A 23932-nucleotide genomic window follows, 5' to 3' on the forward strand; every position below is an offset into this window, starting at 1 on the left:
TTTATTAAACTGAGGCTACTAGACCTTGCTTGGGACAAGTGCCTGTGCCATACAGATGCCAGTACCCTACTGAACAAACAGGTACCTTGAGTAATGACTCTTTCTTCAGTTAGCTCTAAGTTCTCAAGACTCTCAGTGCTGCTCACCAACCTTCACTTCCCAACTCACTGAACAAGTATCAAAGAACAGGAGATGTATCATCTAGAAAACGCGAACTACGTAGGTGCCAGTAAAGTCTAAGTGATAAGCTCACCAATCAACAAGATAAACTTCGTACTGTGGAAGGCAGGTTAAGAGTACAATCCATATCACATCTCAACTAAACCAAACACCAACACCACCAACACCTTCTTTCCAACCAGTGTTTTAGTCAGGTACTGCTCGTCTACCTCTGGAGAAGAGACAGTCTTCTTCCAGATCAGAAGGTACAAATTTCCTGGCAAAGGCTGTATTTTTGTGTTAGGTCTTCTTTCAAACCTGACAAGATTGTCAAAGGATTATCCGATTGCAAGTTCCAGGAGGTGAAGGAACAACTCAAGACATCAACTTCTATCTCATTTGAAAAATTCTTTAGCAGAAACCAGGTACCACACTGAATGGTAAACAGCTTAAGTCTCACTGCTTCTGAAAAATGTAGAACTGATCTACAGTAGACACTATTCCTGCCATGTACTGCTTCCAGCATATGCTGTTGCTCTTGGCTGCAAAATCCCAGAGAAATAATTGAAAAATCAGCCATTCTCTCACACACTCATTCTAATTCAAAACCAGTAATCAAAATCTGCTGAAGTAGCAGCCAGTGCAAAAGAATATCTCGCTCACAGCTGTCTACTGCCAGGTGCTCTCTTGCTCTGTCTTAAAAAAGCTGTGCCAGTAGCTTCTACAGAACATGCAAATTGTATATTGCTTTGCCGAGTGGTGTATATATATATATATATATGTATGTATATATATACACATATACATACAGTAATAGGAGGACTTTCTACCACATCCAGATTACATAAGGGTCAGGAACAGGACAGAATCCTGATAAAAGGATGGGCTGTGTCACAATGTCTCCATCCTTTCTAGAGAGAGAGATCTAGAAGCATAAAGGAGATCTTTCCTACTATTTAAAACATCCATGCCTATCCTCATCAAGACAGTACTGAAATTAAGCCAGTTGCTAGGGAATGAAAAGAACTGCCAGCTGGTGCTGAGGATATGTTAAAGAAGTGGACTGGCACTCCAGAGAATCTTCTCACAATTTTCCCCAAATTTGTCAGTCTAGTTCTGTGCCAAGTTATGATATAACATATCAAAGCATTAGTTTGGTGGGTACTATATTTAACAAGTAGGGTAAGGAAACGCATTTTTACTTGGGACAAGTTTGTTACATAAAATACAGATTTGTCCAGAGATCCTAAACCCAGGTAGCCAGGAAAACACAGTTTTCCTGCATATCCAAATACTGCAGAAGAAAAGACACTAGGAATGCAACACAACTTGGGCCTCAGCTTGCTGACCACACAACAAGCTATAAATCCCCTCAAGGGATGTATTCCACCTCTTTTTAAAGAGCTGCTCAACTGTGCCAACAGTTGTCATGACAAAAAAAGCATGAAGCCAACCCAATAACATAAAGGAAAGTCTGGATCCTGTAGGGTCGGTCCTTTCTTCTCTTGTACCATCCAGGACCGTCTTGCTTTCAGACAAGAGTCACAGCATGCAAATTCCTTCAATCTGAGCTTCTGGAGACCCAGGACTCCAGAGCAGAAAGGCAAGAGCAGACAAGCTGCACCAGAACTGCCTGTCACTCTTGGATATGCTTCTTGGTCTAACAAAGATTTTTAAATACCGCACACGTTCAGTTCTCCTCATGCTGGCCTTATAGATGATTCTGCTGGACTGAGCTCCACACCTTCAAACCTCCCCAGAGCTGTAGACACCTCCCAGATAACCTTCCCCAGGGCACATGTCTTACCTCATGTAAGAAGACCATGCTATACAAGAAGAAACAGTAGAAGAATGAAACACAACTGCTATAAGGAATTTCTCCCTAGAGAAACTTCACCCAGTTCCCTGAGAAACAGAGAAAGTCCATCTACAGCAGCTCCTGCCATCAAAGATCTCAGTCTCCAATCCCTTAACCTCAGCTACCTCCTTTAACCCGGAACTTAGCAAGCCTTGAGAGTCTGTTAGGATGTCAGAGTGAACAAGCCTAGTATTGTATTGTGAGCACAGATCAACAGGCAACTCAAAGCAAGCTTTTCCCTGTGCACTTGCAGCGAACTCTTTTCTGAATTAAGATTTGCATACTCCCCCGTCACTGCAAAAAAAGATTTATATTCACAAGTTTCTACAGAGCAGCTGTCAAACAGATGACTAGGAGAAAATGACTAGTTTTTTTTTAATTGAACTGAAGGAGTTGTGGGCTGAGGAGGGGGGATAAGGAATAAGAGTCCCTGTTCGAGAAGCCAAAATTTTAAAGTGATCTCTTAGACAAGACCAGGCTGACTAGGAAGCTCTCCAGCTCATGAAACCTGAAAGAGTAACAGTACAAACACCAGCTACATTTTGCAAGAGTGAGAGAGGACCAGGAAACAGCAGAAGCAATGACAGAAACTTAACTCAAGGGACCTCATTTCCTATTGCTGCAACTGGTAAGTCTTCAGATGCAGATAGAAAAGTTTTGCCAAGGTTTTTGATTAATAAATAAACCTGAGACATATCAGTGTTTAACCATTGACACTGTTTGGTCTCAATTGTGACTAGGTGTTTCCTATCCCTCTGAGATGCCTGAATTCATTCTTCAAACTCTATTCAAGGCAAGAAGTGACAGGCAGCAGTGTTCTCACAGAGGCTGTGAAGTATTTTTGGTACACGTTCAAGAAAAGCCACTTGACAAACTATTCTAAACATGGAAGGAAGGGCAAGAGGTTTTAATGCTTTCTGCACCATTTTTACTTTTAAATGATCTGATTACTGGTGACAAACTAGGAAACAAGCAAAAGCAATGGATGTAGTCTGCTACTTCTTGTACCATTTAGGAGAGTTATTTATAAACAGAACATGCAGTAGCGGTAGATACCAGCAGAAGCTGTACTATGACAGGTTAGCTTCAGTGTACTTAAATATTCCTGTAGCTAAATAACTGCTTTTATTGCAAGATTGCATCTACAGAAAGCCATCAATAACCCTCTCAACACATACAAAAATCCTGTTTGCAGCAAAAACCCCACCTCTCAGATAAAACCCATTTAAAAGAGAAAAACAAAGGAAAATCTAAAGTTTTCCCAAACACGGTGCACAATTTGCATATGAGAAAGGAATCATGTCTGAAAGACAAAAATCAAGTACTTTTACCCTTTAATTCTTGACCTGCTTAGCCATTTTTCAGCACTGTGGATGTTCTCTGCACTCCTATTCCATTTTCATATGCTCCTCAGGTCTGTATTAATCAAAGCTAATAACTTCTTCAGCGTTCTAGGAGATGGTCTGTTTGAATTCTGCTACTTGTTCAGTGCTTCTTCCCTTTCCCAGAGCCCTCCCGTTCCACCCCACCCTGCTTTAAACATAGAAGAGTTTGACACATGTTAAGCATTCAATCCTGAAAGTGAGAGCTGCAGCACTCTGTGTGGTATCGAGTTTAATTACACATTTCCACCGCTCCCATGATGAGCGGATCAGCGCACCGGGAAGCGCTGTTAACTGACCTATGGCTATCAGAGTTCAGATTAATAACACCCTTAACTTTGCTCTTCTTAACACTGGATACAATGCTTTGGTAAGACAAATAACTTGCATTTTCTGTAGGTTCTTCCTTTAATTTCTCTCTCATTGCAGGGATTTAGGAATTACTGCAACAGTCAAAAAGTACTGACAACAGCGTATCACTTAAAAAGAAAGGAGACTTTGGAAAATAAACTCCAGCTTCAGTAAGTAATCTTACCACATTGCAAACAAACATTTTCCTCACTCCAGTTTTGGAAAAGGAAGAGGATATTTCTGTAACTCTGGCCACGATTTCTACAAACAGAACCACACACCACAGATTTTAACAGTGAACAATTCAGCCTATGCCAACACTAGCAGGTAGCATGGCTCAGGCTGGAGCAGATTTGCAAGAGGAACAGATGGTGCTGAGGACTTGACAATCGAACCAGATACATTTCTAGTGCTGCTCTCTTCAGATCTGCTCTTACTCTGCTGCCATGGACTGAGTGTCCAATAGGAACTGGACTGTATCTCCTCTTCAGCTTCATTCAGAAGCAATTGGATTGTTCTACAATGTGAACCAGAGCACGGCAAATGGGGACAAGTAGTTGCTGCAGTGAATAAATCCTTTTTGATACACCTCTTCCTCAAAAACCTGCTTGAAAATTGCTCTGAATGGTCTCATAAGTGATATTTCTGTTGAGAGTAAACAAAAAATGTCTTTTATACAGACAAAATTTTTGTAAAAAAACAAACAAAAAGCAGTAGTGGCATCTTCTTTCAACCTGTCAAGTCAAAACTAACAATTCTTCAGCTCAAAGTGCAAGTCTACTTATGCAACACTCTCACTTCTAAACTCACTCCTACAGCAAGGATTTAAAAATTCATAGAACTGCAAGCAGAAAAAGATGGCATTCTGATAGGAAAAATACTCTAAGTAGTGGCATTTTCCCACTGACAGACATTATAATTTTTTATATCACCCTGTTAAAATACATTTGTTTGCTCAATTTCCTATACAACCTAGAAAGATAATGAATATGGCTATTTGTACAAAATAAATATAATTTAATGCTATCAGTTTGCAAATCAGGTTAAGCAAAAGCTTTGCAGACAGTTGCAACAATTTAGATTTCCAGAAACAAAAAAAAAAAATCTCTCCTCAAACTGTACCAACAAAAAATAATTCCTTCTATGTTTAAAGTGAAGGTGGTAATGTGTATTCAGCAGTCAGGAAAATACATCACATTTCCATTTTTCTAGCCACCTCTCCATCCCCACCCCATTCAGAGACAGAAAGGACTTAATCTCTGATAAACTCTAAATGTGAACAACCTAGAGAAGAGAATCTAACACAGTCTGATTAAACTGATGGAATCTAACAGTCTGATTAAACTGATGGACAGCCAAGACAGTAAGTCTGTCCCAGAAAATTATTTAAAATGCAATTAAGATGAATTATGTCAAGTAACTTATCCCAAAGAGGCAAGAAATCATGTTTGGGTTTTTTAAGTATGTTTTTATATATATGCATTCAGCGAATTTCACAATTTTACAAATCCACTTGATATGATTTGTTTGTAGCTTGAAAGGACAAAACTATCACCTCTGACAACAGGAGAGGTGACTTTGGCCAGTTTCATTCAACAGTATTAAGAGACAGGGTCAGTTATGAGATGTATTGACTAGCAGCTCTTTAAAGCTTAATATTCTCTCATACCCACAAAGCAAGCCCAGCTGGAGAGACTACATTCCAACAGCATCAGATAAAGAACTATTCTCTGCTTGGTTGACAATCAAAAGAGCCTGAGGCCTTTTAGCTGAATTGTTCCTTGGCTTCCAGAGGAAGAACCTGTTTTAGTGTTCCTCAGTCTCTTCTCCTACTTGATAAACAGCTAAATCTGTTTCACAAAGTTGATTCACTGTGCTCCTGTGCATAGACTTCCTTTGCCTCTTTTTTCACAGCTTAAGTTTCTCACTGCAGAACACCTATCAAGGAGTCTGGGAACACAGCTTCTCTCATCTGTCAGAAGCATCAGACAGTTCAGTTCACAGAAAAAGTAACCCCATACTTGCTAGTGAAGTCTGCCATCACAACCCAATTGTCTGCTACATTTAGATTATGTTCACCCTCAAGCTTTTCAAATCCTTCATAGCTGTAGACAGGTGTGTGCTGCTGGATCACCCAGTTAGAGCTACTCTTGAGCTGCACTATGTACAGCCTCTCTATACAAATGCATGTTGAATTCATTTCAGGCAGTTCAGAATCTTCCAAAATCACTATTGGCATGTTCTGCATATGAAATTACGAAAGATACTAAACTGAGCAACAGATAGGGAAAGAAAAGACATTTAAGAAATGCAGGCAGGATTTTGATTCATCCTCTTCTTTCATGTTTAACACTTCAGGTATACAAAATTGAAACAGAACACGCCTTTCTTAACATCATTATCCCTCAAAACTAGGGATTTTTATAGTCTGATCTTAACAACAGAACAAAGGAAAAAGCAGACACCACCACGGACAAAGAAAGTCGGAAGGCTACAAGATACATTACCTCTCCCAAAATAGGAGCCTTATGTTTTGCTATTTAAAAAAGGGTGTAGGCTCCCAAGCAATCAGACCTTTCATTTCTAACCTAATGTTTTCTAACCTTTGGTCACAGCTAAGATGAAGCAATACAATTCTGCAGGTGAACTCTGGCAAATTTTTAGAGCCCTGCTCATGGAACACATCAAGCATACCCCTAAAATTAAGTCCATGTTAGAAAGGCAGAGATTTCACTTGAAGTGAGACTGCTCCCACCTTCTTCCCCCACCCCACCTGTCCCCAAGGCATTCACTGTACACGTGCTGTCTACACACTCACATTCTGGACATCACCACTTACCTGAAACAGCATCATAGAACTGCTCTTCACTGAGGATGCTGAGAGGTGGAGATCCCTTAACCAGAGACTGCTCTAGTTCATGGTGTTCGGTAGCGAGTGTCTCTAGTGCTTCCGACAAGATCTTGTTTTTCTCCTGCTCATGCTCCAGTTTCAAATTCCTCACCTATAAGTAGATACATGTATGAATAAAATCTCATCTCTCTGAAGAATGTGTAGCTAGAAGCTATTCAGAAAATAGACTCTAATGAATAAATAACTAGAAAACAGCTGGAACTGAAACCACATGGATTAATGAGACTATTACAGTACTTGTGTGATGACAATAAGGTTGTTAGTCAGCATTTTCAGTAGCTGAAAAAACTGACACATAAGATCTGACAGTATCAATCACAATTCCATAAGTGAATTCAAGCCAGATAACTACACCTTAAAACTGAGGGGAAATATTTATAGCTCTACTTGGATGACCTTAACTACAGAGTCAGTGATTGGTTTCTAAACGCACCAAGCTCCTTCTACTAGTCTGCTCCAATTTAGGCCAAGCAGCATCATCTAAATTGAATTACAGAGCAAATGTGAATGCCAGCTACAAATAACTGCAACTGAACTATGAGCTGAAAACATTTAACCCTGAAGATTACAGGAGGAGGCTAAAAAAGAGATTCCTCTGGTAACTGACTTAACATTGATATTAAAACAGCCCCCACTCTGAACTCCCTGAACTGTTTACTGAGGAGCCAGAAGTTAACAGAGAAGCCCAGCCACCAGATGGTGGACCTTGTTTAAAGCCCACACATGCAATGGGCTGCAGAGTAGTTGATGTTTTCCATGTTTTGAGTTCAGTACTACTGATGGGAAAGCAATATGTCCTTCCTATTTTTTTATTTTTTTTTGGCTGGTACTTCCCTGCCTGCTCTGTCTGCCAGCAGACGGGAGAGGGCTGTAACTGGCCACTTGTCCCAGCCCAGCAAGGCTTCAGTGTGCTGCCTCTCTTTCAGTCCCTAAACCATTGAGTTTTTCCCTTTCTCCCTTCCAGTCCCTTTTTAAAAGCATCCCCAACACCTGCCTTGTCCTCTAGTTTTCCCTCAAAGGTCAGTTTACAACACTAATTCCCCCTCCCCTAAGAACATGCAAGGACATGACAATTAATCTCTTGGAACAGTTACAGGGACAACTTACACATATACCAACATTACCTTTTTGAATCTAATTTAAGAACTGTTTGTATGTCCTCTCTGGTTACAGTTTACATTAAAGCTTTACTTTGGAGGCTTCAGCCCCCTCAGTTATAACCAATTCTCAAATGGTGGATTCAGAGCTAGGCACAAAAGAGACTAGTAAGGAGATATTAAAAGACATTTGCCACTTCCAGAAAAGAGCCTCTATGCTGGTGGAAACACATCCTCTAGAGAAAGATTTATAGAAGAAGTTTTCACCCCTCAGTTGTGCCAAATACTAAATCAGCTGTTTTGGCTGCCAGGCTCAGAGTGTAAGGGGGGAATCCAATTAAATGATAATTAAAAGAGTATAAAATTGGGTTGCTAATTAAAAGCAGAAAAACCAGTAAGTCACTTACTGTCTAATAGTTTTACTCTGAACAAAATGAAAAAAGTCTGGACTAGTTACTGTCACTTTCATTTAAAGTTCACTCTGACAGTACCAATGAAGCCAATTATTGCAATGTTTCATACAAATCAGACATGCCACTGCAAAAGATCTGTTATTAGGCAGTTTCTGCTAAATACATTTGGTATTCTGTCAAATAGTTATGGAACCACCCGCTTACAGAAACAGCACCAGTATTTTACTCTCCTGATACAGGGAGGATAGAGGACTGAAAATAAAACTGTACTTTTCATTAAACAGCAAAGCAAAACCAGTTATGAATATGTTATTTGCAATAATACTGTTTTTGCAGGATTGAATTAGATGCCATTATGAGCTAATGCTTTGGTTTGGTAAGTAATTTAAATTGGAGCAATTTAAATCTTTATCTGAAACTTACAGCAAATTGAAGGAAAATAAAAACAATCTAAGATCCCAGATGGACCCTTTTAGCATCCTTTAATCACAACTGTGTGACTAAAGAAGCAGCAACACATACAGGCCTAAGACCACGCCTGCTTTCTTGACTTTAAGGTTCCTCTGTCTTACAATGTAGAGCTATTCAGAACTGAAGAAGCTATACTACAAATAAATTCCTTTTTTGTAAAATCAATTTCCACCTTTACAGTAAGGTTCACTTTTCTGTGTGCTCCCAGACATCCCAGTTGTCAGACACTTACTAGTACAGCAGTTATACACCAGTAGGTAACAAAAACCCAAAGCTTTTCATCTGTTCCATAAGCAACACAATGCTAGCCAGAAGTTAAGGAATAAAGAAAGCCCACTTAAGTTTGTTGCTTGCAACTGCAGGGATGTTCATTCCTAACTGAATAAACTGGCTTTAAGGCAGTTAAATCAATATTATGGGCTTGAGGAAAAAAGTTGTAACATTTTTGTCAACAGTTATGGGTTGGACACATACACATGCAGACAGAATCCAGAGATTGCCCTACCAATCTCTACAGCCTGTCACCTCTATACTAGTCATTCCTTGAGGGCTGTTGGCAGGAAATACTGCAACCTCACCACACCCTTAAGCACAAAAACAGTTTCACAGAATCAACATGAGAATGAAAAAATATTCTAAAAATTATTCTACTACCCTTATATAAAGCTGGCACATCCTGACATACTCAACAATACAGGAGAAAAAAAACCTTGCTTGAAACAAGCAGGTGGTTGGTTTGGTTTTTTTTGAACACGAAGCAACTTTAAGAGATACCTCTATTTTGTCAATAATAAAAGTCAAGGTGATGAGGTACACCTCCCTAAAACCCACTTGAAGTAAATTGAATGTAAAGGGAGGATGTTGTTGTTTTGCTTTCTCAGAATCACACATTCTCTTCCCAGTTTAACACAAAACACTGCAGGCAGATTGGTGCTGCTTTCAGATCATAAGTTTATTTAACAATGTAATTGACCAATTGAGCAATAGGTTTTCCCAAAACGTAAGCAGCAGACTGCCATTATGCATCATTTTGCTATGCTTTATTTCTCATTCACGAGACATGGTCAATGAACAGGACTCTGATATGAATTAGCACATCTACCTTGTACTCCACCACCATTTTTAGAGATGGTATTTCAGCTTTATCCCTTTTGCAAAAGTTGTTTCTTTCCCATTGTGTCTTTCTTCAGGTTCCCAACACAAAAACATCTGCAAGATTACAGAAAGAACTTCTAGCCTAGTTTTAAAATTTTTCATTAACACAAAAAGTGATGGATTCATGTAATAAGCAGAAGGAAAAGCATAAAAAAAACAAACTTGAGAAGCATTTCAATGCTTCAAGCAAGTCTATTAAACCAGACTCAGAGAAACCAGCAAAGTATCACCTTGATTTTCTGAAGTTGCATCAGCTGAATACTAAATCATTTTATGAACTGACACAAATATTTATGTAATGTAGTAAATATCACACCAAAACGATGCAGATACCTGTGTACACTGAAATCCAGTCTGAGCATGAGGAAATATTGGTAGAATCATTTTTTTGACAGCCTGAGTAAGGCACAGCTTGTAATACAGTGTTTTCTGTACCTTTCATGGTGGTGCCTGAGCTGAGAAAGAGACAGATGGCAAATCATACTGGGTTCAGCTCCTCATCTTCCAACTATGGAGTGGCTGCCACTTATTCGATCCCCGTCACTGCTGCCACCAGCAGCATTCTAAGCTTTCCTCTGAGCTTTATGCAAAAAGTGGCATTGAGTGCTCAGGTGAACCCAGTGTGAGGCCAGCTGAGTTTCCAATGTCCAACTGGTCAGGCCTCCTACCTTACCCTTGTCAGGAGCTGTTCTGCACAACAGCAAATAGCTATCAATAAAGCTGGGCTTGCACTCACACCGTTAGACAATGACACTTTAGATCAGCCTTGCTTCCATCTCGAAAGAGAATGCTATTCCAGTCAAACCTCAGATTTACTAATTCTGATGGAAACTATCTACCCTTGTCTCACAGAAGTGAACAATCACTCCATCATTATCCTTACAGCTATAGACACAGCTGTATCCTCAGACTGAAGTCTTGGTGGTTCTCTGTCAGTGTATCTAGGTCACTGCAACAATCCACTTTTAAAAACATATCCACGGTCTGGTAACTAGTTTCACTTTTGGTTTAATTGAATGCTGCTTCCAACAGCTTCCTATAACATTCCTGTAAATGCTACTGTAACATTTGGTGCTGTGAACACCACATTGTGAGTTTAAATAGTAGAAGCAAGTTATTTTAGCAATCGGACTTCTCTTTCTTTTGTTAAAGGAAAGTAAAAAACTATTTGCAAATACTCCTATTGCCTTTCCATGTTATCTGAAATCCTGTTCAGCACAAGAGCATGGTTTAAAAGTTAACTTCTTCATTGTGTACTACTGGCAGAGACTTCACATGTCTATTACAAAAAACCAAAAAGCTTATCTTTAAGCTTTTATCTTTTATGTTTGTAACAAACACCAGTCCCACTCCATTCTGTACCCTCAGTTTTCCTTAGGTAGATGAGAGACCAGTAACAAGCACCAAACCACTCCTCTTTTTTTTAATCCCCTTTTTTCTTTTTTAAAGGCTGAAGTCTTGAACTACACCAGCACAGCCTGTAACCAAGGCCTCTGTCCATCCTGAAGACATCTTAGTACAATACACAAAATACTTGCTTTGTTTGGTGCTGGAAGCTTTTAATTTAAATTAATGCACAACAACAGTGGCACTTCTGTAGGGTAGGAAAGGATCACACCACTCTATGCCCAGCTAATAAATTATCTCAGCAACATGCTATTTCAGCTGCAAATAAACACTAAACCCAACATACAGCAAGCAAAGCATAGAACAAATGCAGACACCTCAGTAATACGGATGCTTTCAATGTTAGAACAGTAAATTAAAAGACAGCATACCTTAGATCCGACTTTTCCTGGACTGAGAGAAAAAAGACAGACTTCACAACACCGCAGTGTGATTTAGCTGAATTTTATTTTCAAGCACTCAACTTCTGTGTTAGGAATGACTGCCCAAAACACACAGACTTCAGAGGTGTGCTGAAAGGAAGTACCTCCTCTTTCACAGAGAAACTGTGAGGGGATCTGAAGGCAGACTGTGCTGGAATGTCAGAACACTGTGTACCAACCCTGCTCTGCAGCAAGCTGAGCACGGGAGAGCTGCCCGTGACACCGCCTCACCAACGTCTCTGACGACTCAGAAAGGAGGGTTTGGTTTTCAAAATGAATGGCTTTGTCCAACTGCCACAGAAATTCCATCCTCCCAAAAATGTCATTTCTTATGGGCCATTTGCCACAAAGCACAGAAATGAGATGCAAGTTTTCAGCAGGAAGGTAGGGGCTAGTCTACACCTGGCTGGAAATTAACACATAACCAAGGAATTAGAAAAACACTGCTATAGTAGAACATTTATAGCATTTTTACGTGAACATCTGATGATGTCTGTAATAAAATAAAGTAAAGCAAATCAAACCTGCCATTTGTTTCACACTACCTCTATTCATATGAGGCTGATAGTTTCCAGGATCAGCTACTCCAACAGGACATAGCATCCTGAAAGACAGAACTTACAAAGCACTGTATTGTAACACACTATACTCCAGAAAACCCGTCACAGAAAGCACTGGGAATCCAAAGTGAGAACTCTGTCCCTTCTTCTGTGATTTTCATACCAAACAAAAATCCCTACCAAAAAAACCTGAGGCAAAGAGTGGAAACCACAACCTCGGTGCAGAGTTTGAAATGCATGCAGTTTATCTATTCTAACAAGCTCATACAGCTGCAATTTTGCTGCTACAATACAGTCCCTATTGCTAGTGCCTTCTGCATAAGCCAGTCCTTTGTGATGTCGTTTGAACTAGCGCTGATTAAAACTGTTAACGTAGAATGAGAACTAAAATGTTGTATAAAGAGCCAGGCCTGCCTCTGTGTCTTGAACAAAGGAAGAAATGTAAAGACTGAGTATTTTCCTCGAGGTGTATTTGCTTAGAAACAGAACAGTTCTATATATTTTGCTAGCTAACTTCAAAGCATGCTACTGCAGCACTAGTTCTACAGGATAGACTTCCATGAAAAGTGCTGGTAAGACTACCTGGAATAGCACTGAATAAGCTGCTACTGAAGTGGAAATTGAAACCAGTTGCTCCCAAAGAGGACTCACTCTGAAAGTTCTCATAGTTTTAGCCATACTTGAACTTCAGTGCAGGATGCTTCCCAAAAAGAAAACAAATTTTAGAAAATAATTGATTTTTACCTTTACTCATGGAACTCTCGCTAAGCACACATTAGTATGTCATATGAATACGCATAATCCTGCTTTTCTCTTAACCTTCCACCCCCAAAAAGAAGGTACAGTTCTAGTTTCAGAATGTTTCTTTACAAGTATGGCTCAGGTATTTGAGGCACTAGATAAAGGAATGAAGGATTCACAAATACTCCTATGGCACATCAAAACACTGTAAGTGTGACAGCTCACATTAAAGAAACAACAAAGTGTTGCCAAACAGATGCAATCAATTTCATGAACACATCCCCAGATTCCTAAAGCATGTAAATATTTTACACAAAACTTTCAGAGTTCTGATCTGTTTACACACAGGCCCTTCCACAAAGAACCTTTTGCTGACTCACTACTCCCCAGCACAGGGACTTGTGACAAATGTCTGCTATGCAAACATATGGTAAAGTCTTGCATCCTAACTCTTCATTTGCTGGAGTAAATTAGCTCTTGTAAACTTCATCACAGTCTTGGCTCATCCCAGGGACCAGAGGACTGGTCCAAAATAGGTCATGCTTTACTTCAGCCATTGCTTTTTGCTCAGGTTTTCCCTCTCTCTGTGCCATAAGCCTGTCAGTTACCCGGCTCCAGAGATCTATCAGAGCTAAACCCAGCATAACTGGAAAGTGAAAGTGACTTGAACTACTGCTACTGCAACTACTGAAAAGCAAAACAAGATGTGAACGCTTAATCAAGGCAGTAAGCTGAGCTCACTGGTGATAGGCAAAGGGTTATTTACTGTATCACAAGACAGCATCAGTCTCCATCTCCGAAGTCCAGCCAGCTGACTCTACAGCATCAGAGTACCACATCTCTTTCTGAGATCATCACATTCAAAAGAGAAAACACACTTGGAAGGCAAACATAACAGCTGGCTTGCTTTCAGACCCACATACAGAAAACATCACCCACATAGTTTCCTTCTGTAAAAAGGCTGAAAGACCCACATACACACAACCAAACCCCATACATACCAATTTTAGGTCCTGGTAATCTGTTCTCTTACATCCCAACACAAAGTCTACAGAAGAAAGCAGACTTTGCAGAACAAGTCATACGACTGCCTCAGTCATTCCCCAGATGAACACAAGAGTTCATTGTTAGTCAGCTACGAACATTCACATCAAAGTTCAAGAGAACGAGTTTAGCAGGGCTGATTTGGAATGGCTACATTTCATTCTTCTGAGCACAAAGTTGTAGTATTTCCCTTTAATTGATTTATTAATATAATTAAATTCTGCTTATGAAGGAGAGGATCAGGTAAGATCACAAAACCTAGAAAAATACAGCGGAAGCATTAGTAGAAGCAAGAGCCAAGTTATCATCCACAAAAGGAATTCTTACTTTGGCAGGATCATGTCAACTCAGGCAGACATCTAGGCTGTAAGAGAACTGTCATTCAAAAGAAAAGCTGGAGATGCTGGGAGCACGCAGCACCCTTCTCCCAGTGTATGTGCCTAATATAAAAATGCATCATTCAAGACTGCCAGGAATAACAGTTTCTGAACTAGCCACATGCTAGGGACAAGGACTGTTTGCCTCCCACCTTTCCCTGCTAAGACACTAACACTTCCTCCTCAACACGGACCTTGCTGCCTTCCTTCCCCTCTCCTGTTTCCACATTTGGCTATGTCAAAGTCTGTTTATTCAGAGGCTGCTGAAGCACTGCAATTTTAACCAGTGGAGAATGTCACAGCTCCCAGCCAGGAACCTGTCTAACAGCACGTGAGCAAACTGCCAAGATTAATTGCTGACTGTAGATTAGAAGCCTGGTTTTGGCAAAAAAACTTGGATTTAAGCTTTTCAAACAGAAACTTTGCTTTCTTCAAAGTGTTTCTGTGCAGTCAAGACTTAAAAAAGCTCTTTCTGGTTTGTTTCTAAAGTGAGGCTCAATGGCAATTCCAAGTCTTCTTCTCAAATGTATTTGTTTTTCACATTTTACTTAAACAATTTAACTGTAATCTGATAAATGTCACAAGGTCTACTTAGGTTTGAGAGCTGCAGAAGTTGCCAGTCTCCAGAGCCCATTCTGTCCCTACTTGTGTTCCAGTACTATAATACTGATTAGTCAAATATAAGGACTTCAAAGAAAAAGCCTTCTGATTTTGTCATTTTCTGTGAAGTATTGTTTCTATTTTGAGTAATGCTGAAATTAAATATGGTTGCTATTCACTCTTGCCAATACTAATGCCAAAACAAACTCAATGACATCTGCAGTGATGCACACGTTTGGGAAGCACGTTTTGAGCTGCAGAGCTACAAGATTACCAGAGAAAAACCACACCCCAAGGATATTTAGCTGCCCCAGTGAGATTAGGCATTTATTTTCTCAGAGGTATTTGCCACAAGCAACTTTCCTCAACCTAAAGGCCTCATTGAAGCTGATCTATTATGCTGATACTAGAACAGAATCAGAACAGCATACTGCTGCACACTTTCAGATCCAGTAGGGACAACTTTTTTCTTCTCCCTTTGAGGGACTGGACATCTTTGAAGTTTGCTGGTCTCACAGAGAGACCAGATTTTAAGATGTAAGAGTTCTTAAGAATGCATACAGGAAACATTTTATTCTTAAGGACTGTTTTGAAAATAGATCTTAAGGCAGTTTTGATCTAACTAGTTCCCTTAAGTATTCTTCCGTACACACCACTGATTACTTTGATAAACCCCTTTGTAATCAGTCCCCCACACTTCTTCCCAACTGGATTATGGCAAATGCATGCAATGTTTTCTCTTTTGAAGCAAATGTCATGTTTTTGCCATGTTTTTATTGGCTCTTACTGGCTTACTCGTGCTGCTGGACTCAGTTGTTGACTCAGAGTGGAAACAGCTTCCTATTAAAAAAAAAAATTAACACTTCTAAAACTGGCTGTCTGTTCTACAAGCTCTGCATTGGGAATCTTGTTAATTATTCAATATTCTTTAAGTCTAAATTACAGGTTTTTTTTAAAAAAGAAATTCCAAACCAAACATGCATGCTTGTATAGTTGTTCTTTTCTGAAAGTTGTTGCATTTCTGAAAAACTCAGAGGTCTCACTTGCTAGTTTTTATTTCATTTTGGACACTAACCAAACTGAAGTGAAAAATGTTACATAGGCCAGAAATCAACAGTAAGTTTTACAATGCAATGCTGGAGTTCTTAGCTCCAAATAAAATACACCTTGTAAAGCATTCTTTGCTCTTTCTGCTATAGCCCAGAACACATTCTTCCCACATTTCCAATATTAAAGAATCAGACTTCAAAGACCAATACAGATGCAAAAATCCCACTTTTACTTCAGATTTTAGAAGGACTTGGAGCATTAAGAAGATTGACCCTTCTTAGGGATGATTTTCCTCTGAGACACTGTTTTTGTCCTTACTCTTACTCTAGGCAACAGCCAGCAGACTTCAGCCAGGCCCTGGGTAAGTTGATAAGACATTTCCTGAAATTAGAGTATGCCACAGACATTTGTCCAGCAGTTGGAGCAGACAGATAAATATGGAGTACGGAAATTCAGTGCAGAACTCAATAATCCCAATGTTCTCATTTAGTTGAACAGATCTTTTCTCCTTATGAATGATCTCAAATACTTTTGCCCCTATGTGATAGGGACTTTCTCCTGTTATTGTGTTTGTTTGGGTTTTGAATTTTTTTTTCAAGAACATTGCAGCAAAGCTATTTACTGTTAAATCTTCTATTAACTGCTCCCCCATATGCAATCCAGTAGCATCTACAGCTCAGAGGAAGAAGAGAACTTTTAGATTTGATAAAAGTTCTAAGTTCTCCCCACCCCAAGCTGAAACAGAATCTGACAGTCTAGAATGACACTTTTTTTTTTTAAAATTCAATAAACTGCACTTGTGAACAAAGACAATAGTAGAAAAGTACTGACTGTATGTTACCAGCTGATCTTTGGCATATGGTTCCTTGAAGTTTTCTAACACTACTGGACTGGACTGGCCCTTAAGTATTTGTATGTCTAAGGACTGCTCAAACTTGAGAAGAGAGGGCTCAGGGCAAATCTCATCTATGTAAATACTTGAAGGGAGGATGCAAAGACAACTGGAGCCTGGCTCTCCTCAGTAGTGCCCAGTGGCAGGACAGGAAGGCATGAGCACAAGCTGAAAGGCAGAAAACCCCCTCTGATGGTCAAGAAACATTTTTTCACTGTGGTGGTGATAGAGCACTGACACAGGCTGCCCACACAGGTTGTAGAACCTTTATCCATGGTAATATTCAAAAGCCATCTGGACATGGTCCTGAGCAAACAGCTCCAGGCGGCCTTGACTGAGCAGGGGGCTTGGACCAGAGGACCTCCAGGTACCTTCCAACCTCAACCATTTCCATTTTGTTCTGTGAAATTAGGGTTTAGGCCAAAATGTCACTTCAGAGGTAGAGGAGATACAGGTCAGACAAAACTAGATTTCTGCTATCCATAGGAACAGATGCCTGCTGTCTAAGGTTTCCAGCTGTCTGAAAGACACAGCCAGCTCATTTTAACCTCAATTTGATTTGTCTGACCTTGCAGCAAGGAGTTTCACTGAAAAAAAACACACAATCCAATTTGGATGCATAGCACAGGATACATACACAATTAATAATCTTGGCATTTCCAGAAACGTAAAAACTATTGACATACATGGATTACCACATTACCTAGAAGAGGTACTCTATTATCTTGACAACTCAAAATTTTTCCTCACCACAATGATAAAAGCCTTGTTTATGGGTGTCCTATTAGTTTATGTCCAGCAGGTCAAACCCACCAAGTTCCTGCAGATGCTTTTGTGATACTGTAGCCCTGCCTGGAGGCTGATACTCTGACCAATTACACTGAATATTTCCAGACAAGATGAAAGTACTTTTGTTCTCTCTATCCTTTCTCCCACCATAGTTCTTGACTCAAAAAAAAGGGATGTGCAATAGCAACACTATTATATTTCAAGACTAACAAGAAGCTGCATTCCTATTTAAAGGCCAAACAAATTTGAACGAGACTATTGTGGAAGCAGTGCAGCATTGGCAACACAAAACTCCCTGAAGCAGATGAAAAAGTTTGCAATGTACTCCTGTGTTATAAAGTACACCTATATTATGAAGGTACACTGCAGACCCCCTTCAAAGAGACATGCTCTAAAGCCATTCTCAAAGTGTACCTATGGATGCAAGAGTTATTGCACTGATGTCTACATTTTAACATTAATAATGTAGCCCTGACAAGCATAAGAGGAGGGAAAACATTCCTATTCAAAAACACTGAGTCCACATTTACTGTACAAATGGCTTAAAATGAAGCTAGGCAAGCAAAGTAAGCACATCACAGGCATCAGTCCCAAAGACAAGATATTCACATGAGGGCTATGCTTAGAAAGCCAGACTTCCTCCTCATACTGGACTCATCAGGATGTTCACAACAAATGGATCCACTCTGTTTGTAAGAGGGGCTCTACCTTATAATTTCTTTGCAGCAACATTCAGTTCACTATAAATGGAGCATAATTTGTTTTGTGTGTGCTAATCAACCCACCTGGATAGCATAGGCCTGTATTTCCCATTTGTACATAACTCTGAAAGCATTTATTATTAAAGTGTATTATTGCTGCATTTCAAGGAGAGTGATGTTAAGAAAAATACAAGCAATACAGAGAAAGAGCTTACTCAAATTCATTTATGAACAAGAATGTACCTTCAAGGAAAAGTACAACACCAGTGATTTACTCTCAGGGTGTAAATACTTTCTGAACACAGTCCATTTACCAATTCTAGTGATATCGTCGGTGACTCAGCAGCTAGCATTATATATACTCAGGCATTTCATCACTGGGCAGCAGAGCAAGCAGAGATAACACACTTCTGAATACTAATATTAAAACAAAGTCACTGGCTTTATAGGAGGAGTGGGGAAAGGGAGGTCAACAAGTACACATTCAGTCATAAGATTAAAGAAGCAGACAAGAGGTCAAATTCCACAACTGCTTACCTTGATTATAAAAACGGTATCAGCTCTAATAAGTCAGAATAAAAAAAAGTGCAAAAAGTAGTTCTGGTTGAAATACCATGACTGTGACCTGGTGAAGGTTAGGTTAAAACCAAAAAACACAGTGGACAACACACCCTCCCATAAGCACTAATACTGTCTAAATGGAAATCATCCATTCTTTCCTTCATAGTTAGAAGACCCCTCTATTTCATGGAACCAGAAGTGACTAAAATAAGCCAGCTAAAAAAACCAGGAAGAACAGAAGAAAAGCAAGTTTAGACTCAGTCAATCTCCTTTACTCAAGGAAAGGCTACACATGGACAGCTTACCAGCCCATAAGGAAAGAGATCTGGTATCGCTCATGTTTAAGGAAGCCAACAAAACTAAAATATACTAAAATCCCACCACATGACAAATTTAAGATGATTGAAAAACTGTTAAGTGACACAAAACCTTAAGTTACTTATGTTGCCCAGAAACACTGCCTTTAAAACAGCTTCACACAAAATAAATGCAAAATAAAGAGTTAAACATTCTGTCTCCCCCAAAAGCATGTGTTAATATCCAGAAACGGATAAGCTACATGAAATTTATTTTTCATATGTGTAGAAATTAATTTTTAAAATTATGACTCTCATAAAATAGCTTTTATCAGACTTATACAAGAAAATAAGGCCTCTTGTTCTATGTTTTATTTTTTCATAAATTAAGTTTCAAGAAAGAGAGGTCAAGAATAACAATACATCTTCAGAGAATTAGTAAACTGTGTAACCAGTTATCCAGTTTGGTGTTCTGATGTTTTATGCAGCTCAAACACAAAACCAGACCACTCAGCCAGACCGTGACTGCAGTCAATTATCTCACACACTTGCAAGCAAAATCCCAGCAAACAAAGTTAATAGGAATGGTGCTATGCATAGAGGTTCAGCCTTATATCCTGGTTGTTTTCTGTTTTATTTTTTTCCTGAAATGTTACCAGTCCTTAGCTGACAAACTGGCTGGCAGGAAGCAAACAAGTTTTAGAACTGTATGTTCAGCCATTCTTCCAAAACACATTAAGTACAAATTAAGCCAGAACATGGAAAACAAGCTGATCAGTTTTACATGCCATGATGACATGACAATGACATCAGAAGAACAAAAGTGTGCACCCTTCGCACTCCAGATTGTTTTCCAAGCATGAGAGGAAAAAACCCCAATATTCTCATATCACTAAGTAGTGAAAACACTTAGAGAAAATAGCCATCTCATACATTTCTTTTTCTGCTTGACTCCATCAGCTTTAACACAAGAGCATAATTTTGCAAATACATTCATAGAAAACAGAATTCCTAATTCATATTTGAGAAGCTTACTCTATCAAGGACCATTCCATTAAATTTGATTGCCGCTTGGTTTTTTCCCCCTGCAGCCTCAGCTAAGACTGTTTTCTCAACATTAAAAATTAAGTACTCAAACAAGTTGTAGACAAGACCTTAGAAGTAAACCTCAGAGCAGGAGCTGCAGAAGCACATTAAGGAGGAGTCTCATTTCAAACCAGTATGTTTTTACACTGTGTTTCCCCAGAGGCCCATGAATGGATTCCAAGCTAGTTTACACAGAGCTGCTTAACAACAACCGCCAACAAAAAATATCTACAGGCCAAGCTTTGAATAAGCATTAACCCACTGTGGAAAGTGCAAGAACAGGTTAGCAGTTGGCTTCCAGTTGGGGTACACAGTGAGGAGCAAGGAATGCCTTCAGACAAGCTGTCTGACCTTGTTTTTTGAGCTACAGGTCAGTAAGAGTTTCCCTGTCACTAGAAGTCAGTACATCACTTTGTACAATCTCTTTCCTTGCAGCAGGTGATACATTGTATTGGCAATCTTGAAGAAAACAAACAAATAAGGAAACAAAACCTCCAAAACCACCAAAAAAAATTTCCAGAGTTGGGACCCTGCTGTACTTGAAAGACCAGATGCACTTGCATTTTACCCCAGAGTAACATCTGAGTGTCCTTCTGTGAACCAGAACCCTCTTTCACCTAGAAGCCTTTCCAATAAAACACTTGACCAGGGATCTTATCAACTCCTTCAAAACCTATCAAGTGCTTCAAAGAAAAGCACTCTGTCAACACACATAATACTTTTTCATAAAAGAACAGCAGTAATATTTACTTATCTTTCTCCTGAATGGAGACTCAGTATTTCTTATTTTAAAAAGCTTCTGTCTGGGCTGCTGCTTAGCTTCACTTCCCACTCTGATGACCTATTGAATCTTGGCTGCCCTAGGGAAATCTCAGAAAAAATAAGTTATGTTCTTTAACTCCCCTACCTCTAGGATACTTTGGACTTGCTAAACTCCTGCCTCTACTGGTAAGGACATTGTCTTCACAGATCTGTAGCTAGCTTTATACCTCCAAGGCTGCAGTACACTGAAGCCACTGAAGGTAGAAAAAAAATGCTTTCAGAGGAATAACACTATGCCATCCACAAGCATCTCACTATTAAGTTACCCCAGCTTTAATATCTTCACTACAGAGCTTTAGCCCAGATGAAAGACATGTGCGTATACAGAACCCAAAAATTAGTACAGCAAGAATCATCAAGGAACAAGTAGAGCTGTCGACATTCTAGCAGGAGAAAAAGCAAATTACTTTCCTGTCAGGAGCTTTGTTCTCTTATACACCCTACCTATACAACATTCCACAATGCTTTATATCCTATGTTCCTCTGCATAAGGGAAAAATACCAGTCATTGCAAGGGAGCCCATCTGAGCATAGAGAACCTTCCAATGAACTTGTTACCTTCAAACAAGATTCAAGCTGCACTAGGTATTTCTAGTATATTTCCACTTATTTGGAGGAAGAAACAGGATCAAGTCTGTTACTGACCAAGAGCCAATAAAGGTTTTCTTGATGTATGTACACCTCGATTCTCACAACAACGAACAGCTCTTGCTGTGTTCAGCCCAATCATCAACCATCTAAAAACTCCACCCTTCCACAAGCATACAACCTGAACACCATTCCAGTTGTTCAGGGCATTGCATGCAGGCCTTGACACACTGAGGTTTTCCCTTGAGCTCCACTACTTTCAGCGAGAGCTGAACAGAATGGACAACATTAATTCCTCTGTGTTCCAGTGATTGAAATGAATAAAAATAAAAAATAAAAAATAGGGCTGCCACTTGTTTTTAAACACGAAGAAGAAAGATCAGAAAAATGAAAGCACTGGTTTTATCACCTGAGGGACTGTGGACTCTGCTGTTCTAAGTCTAGCTCAGTAGCCAGCCAATACATGATCCCCTTACTAGACCTAACTCATAAATCTTATCATTAACCTCTTTCTTAACTTCTCTGATTTCTGAGTCCCTCACTCCTCTTCATCTCTTTCTCCCACACACCAGAGGCTCCCAAGACCTTATGGAGGTTAATGTAGCTGATGATATTGCCAGGTGGAAGAAAAAGAGTGCTGATGGATTAGGACTTCTCTACCAGATTTGCACAGGGTGCCTTTATCAGCATTTCTCCCTTGACTGCAGATTCTCATCACTGCTCTCCTCGCCTGCACCCCCACAAAGAAACAGATAATAAAATTTCTCATTAAGGTGTTATCTGGACATAACCTAGAGGCACCTTCTTCATTCACAATACAGTAAGGTAGGAAGCAGGTTTAAGTGATAACAGCTGTGCTCATACCTGCCTCCTGAAGACAAATCAGAAATATATTAAAGACAACTATTTGTATGCCAAAAAGCATGCAAGCATTCCCTCATTCACAAGAACACACAGAGACACATCTAACCTTCAGACATTCAATTATGTTTCCAAGAAATATGAAATAAACTAGGGCTGAACTTCCAGAGATTGGTATTTACCAGTTGAACTGTGTGCACATTTTTTATTTACAGGATGCACATACATGCAAGAGATAGCACATTACGCCATGGTAAAGATAACTAAGTTCAAGGACTATGACCACACTATTTTGATATTAAAAAGCTTTTGTAGAAGTGACAAGCTTAATTTGTTGTGACAGATTCTTCATAGCGGATATATACAAGTCATTTAACGCAAAAAGTGAGGAAACCTCTCCTGAATTCCTTATCTCATCAGCTAAGGCTTTTTGCCAGCTTGTAAACAAGTCCCTTTTTAAAGACAAAAACAAACCAGAAAGAATGACAACATCTGCAAGGGCTGAAGATCAAAGCCACAAATAGACTACAAATGAAACCAGCCAGCTTACAACTGCTATCCATTCTACACTCATGCAATACGAGCTCTTAATTTACTGTTACATATAACACTGGATGGTAAAAGTGAAAGTTAAAAATCAAGATACTCATCCACATGCTTTACCGAAGTACTGGTTAGTGAAGAAGAAAGGCAGAAAAAGGAAGAAGCTAAATTTTTCAAATATTTTTTTTTTTTCTATCAATTTCACACAATTTTGGTACAGGCAGTTCAAGTACTAGAGATGAATTTTAAACTCATTCAGGAAATCTAGCAGAGAGCATAGCGTGAAAAGAACCTTAAGTGCAACTCTTCCTACAACTACATAAAATAACTCAGGACAGAAAAACTACTAGAATCAAACTGCTTTAGGAATGTAGGTTCTAATATTTGCTAGAAATAGTCAAAGGCAAACCCTGCTTTGAAACACTACTTACACTAACCTTGTGCCAAAGTCACTGCAGAAAACGTTTCAAGTTGTGCCGGCAAGCTCCGACACCAACGCCCCAATAAATACTCAGATTAAAGCAACCAAGTTACATTCCCTTTTGGCCTCACACGTTTTAACTATTTGGCAAAAAGCACCTGCGCTCGCATCTGCGTGACACCGAAGGGTTCATCCCAATGTCACGAACCAAGCACAGGCACCAAGAGCAGCCCCCAGCCCATCGCGAACGCTACATACCGCGGGACGATTTCGGGCAGCAGCGTTCCGAGGGAAGGCAGCAGCACCTGCCGCCCCGGTCCCTTCACCTTGCAGCACGGCGCTCCGCGGGCTCCGCGGCCGCCCCGGCGCGGCGC

At 39.7% G+C, this 23932-nt stretch overlaps 1 protein-coding gene across 5 annotated transcripts in view; it reads right to left on the reverse strand.

Annotated features, from left to right (window-relative positions):
• OSBPL1A (oxysterol binding protein like 1A) overlaps positions 1 to 23932 on the reverse strand; it is a 76645-nt gene that overhangs the window by 22889 nt on the left and 29824 nt on the right. For 2 of the 5 annotated variants that reach the window (XM_015617853.2, XM_015617852.2), the window contains exon 17: positions 6590 to 6752. In XM_015617853.2, coding sequence (XP_015473339.1) covers positions 6590 to 6752 — 163 coding nt within the window. Of the gene's footprint in view, positions 1 to 6589; positions 6753 to 11575; positions 11809 to 23816; positions 23927 to 23932 lie in introns of those variants that run through there. The other 3 variants (XM_015617854.2, XM_015617855.2, XM_015617856.2) reach the window with 3 other exon arrangements.

This window comes from Parus major, chromosome 2, assembly GCF_001522545.3.
Source record: "Parus major isolate Abel chromosome 2, Parus_major1.1, whole genome shotgun sequence".
In the NCBI taxonomy this organism is placed as follows: Eukaryota; Metazoa; Chordata; class Aves; order Passeriformes; family Paridae; genus Parus; species Parus major.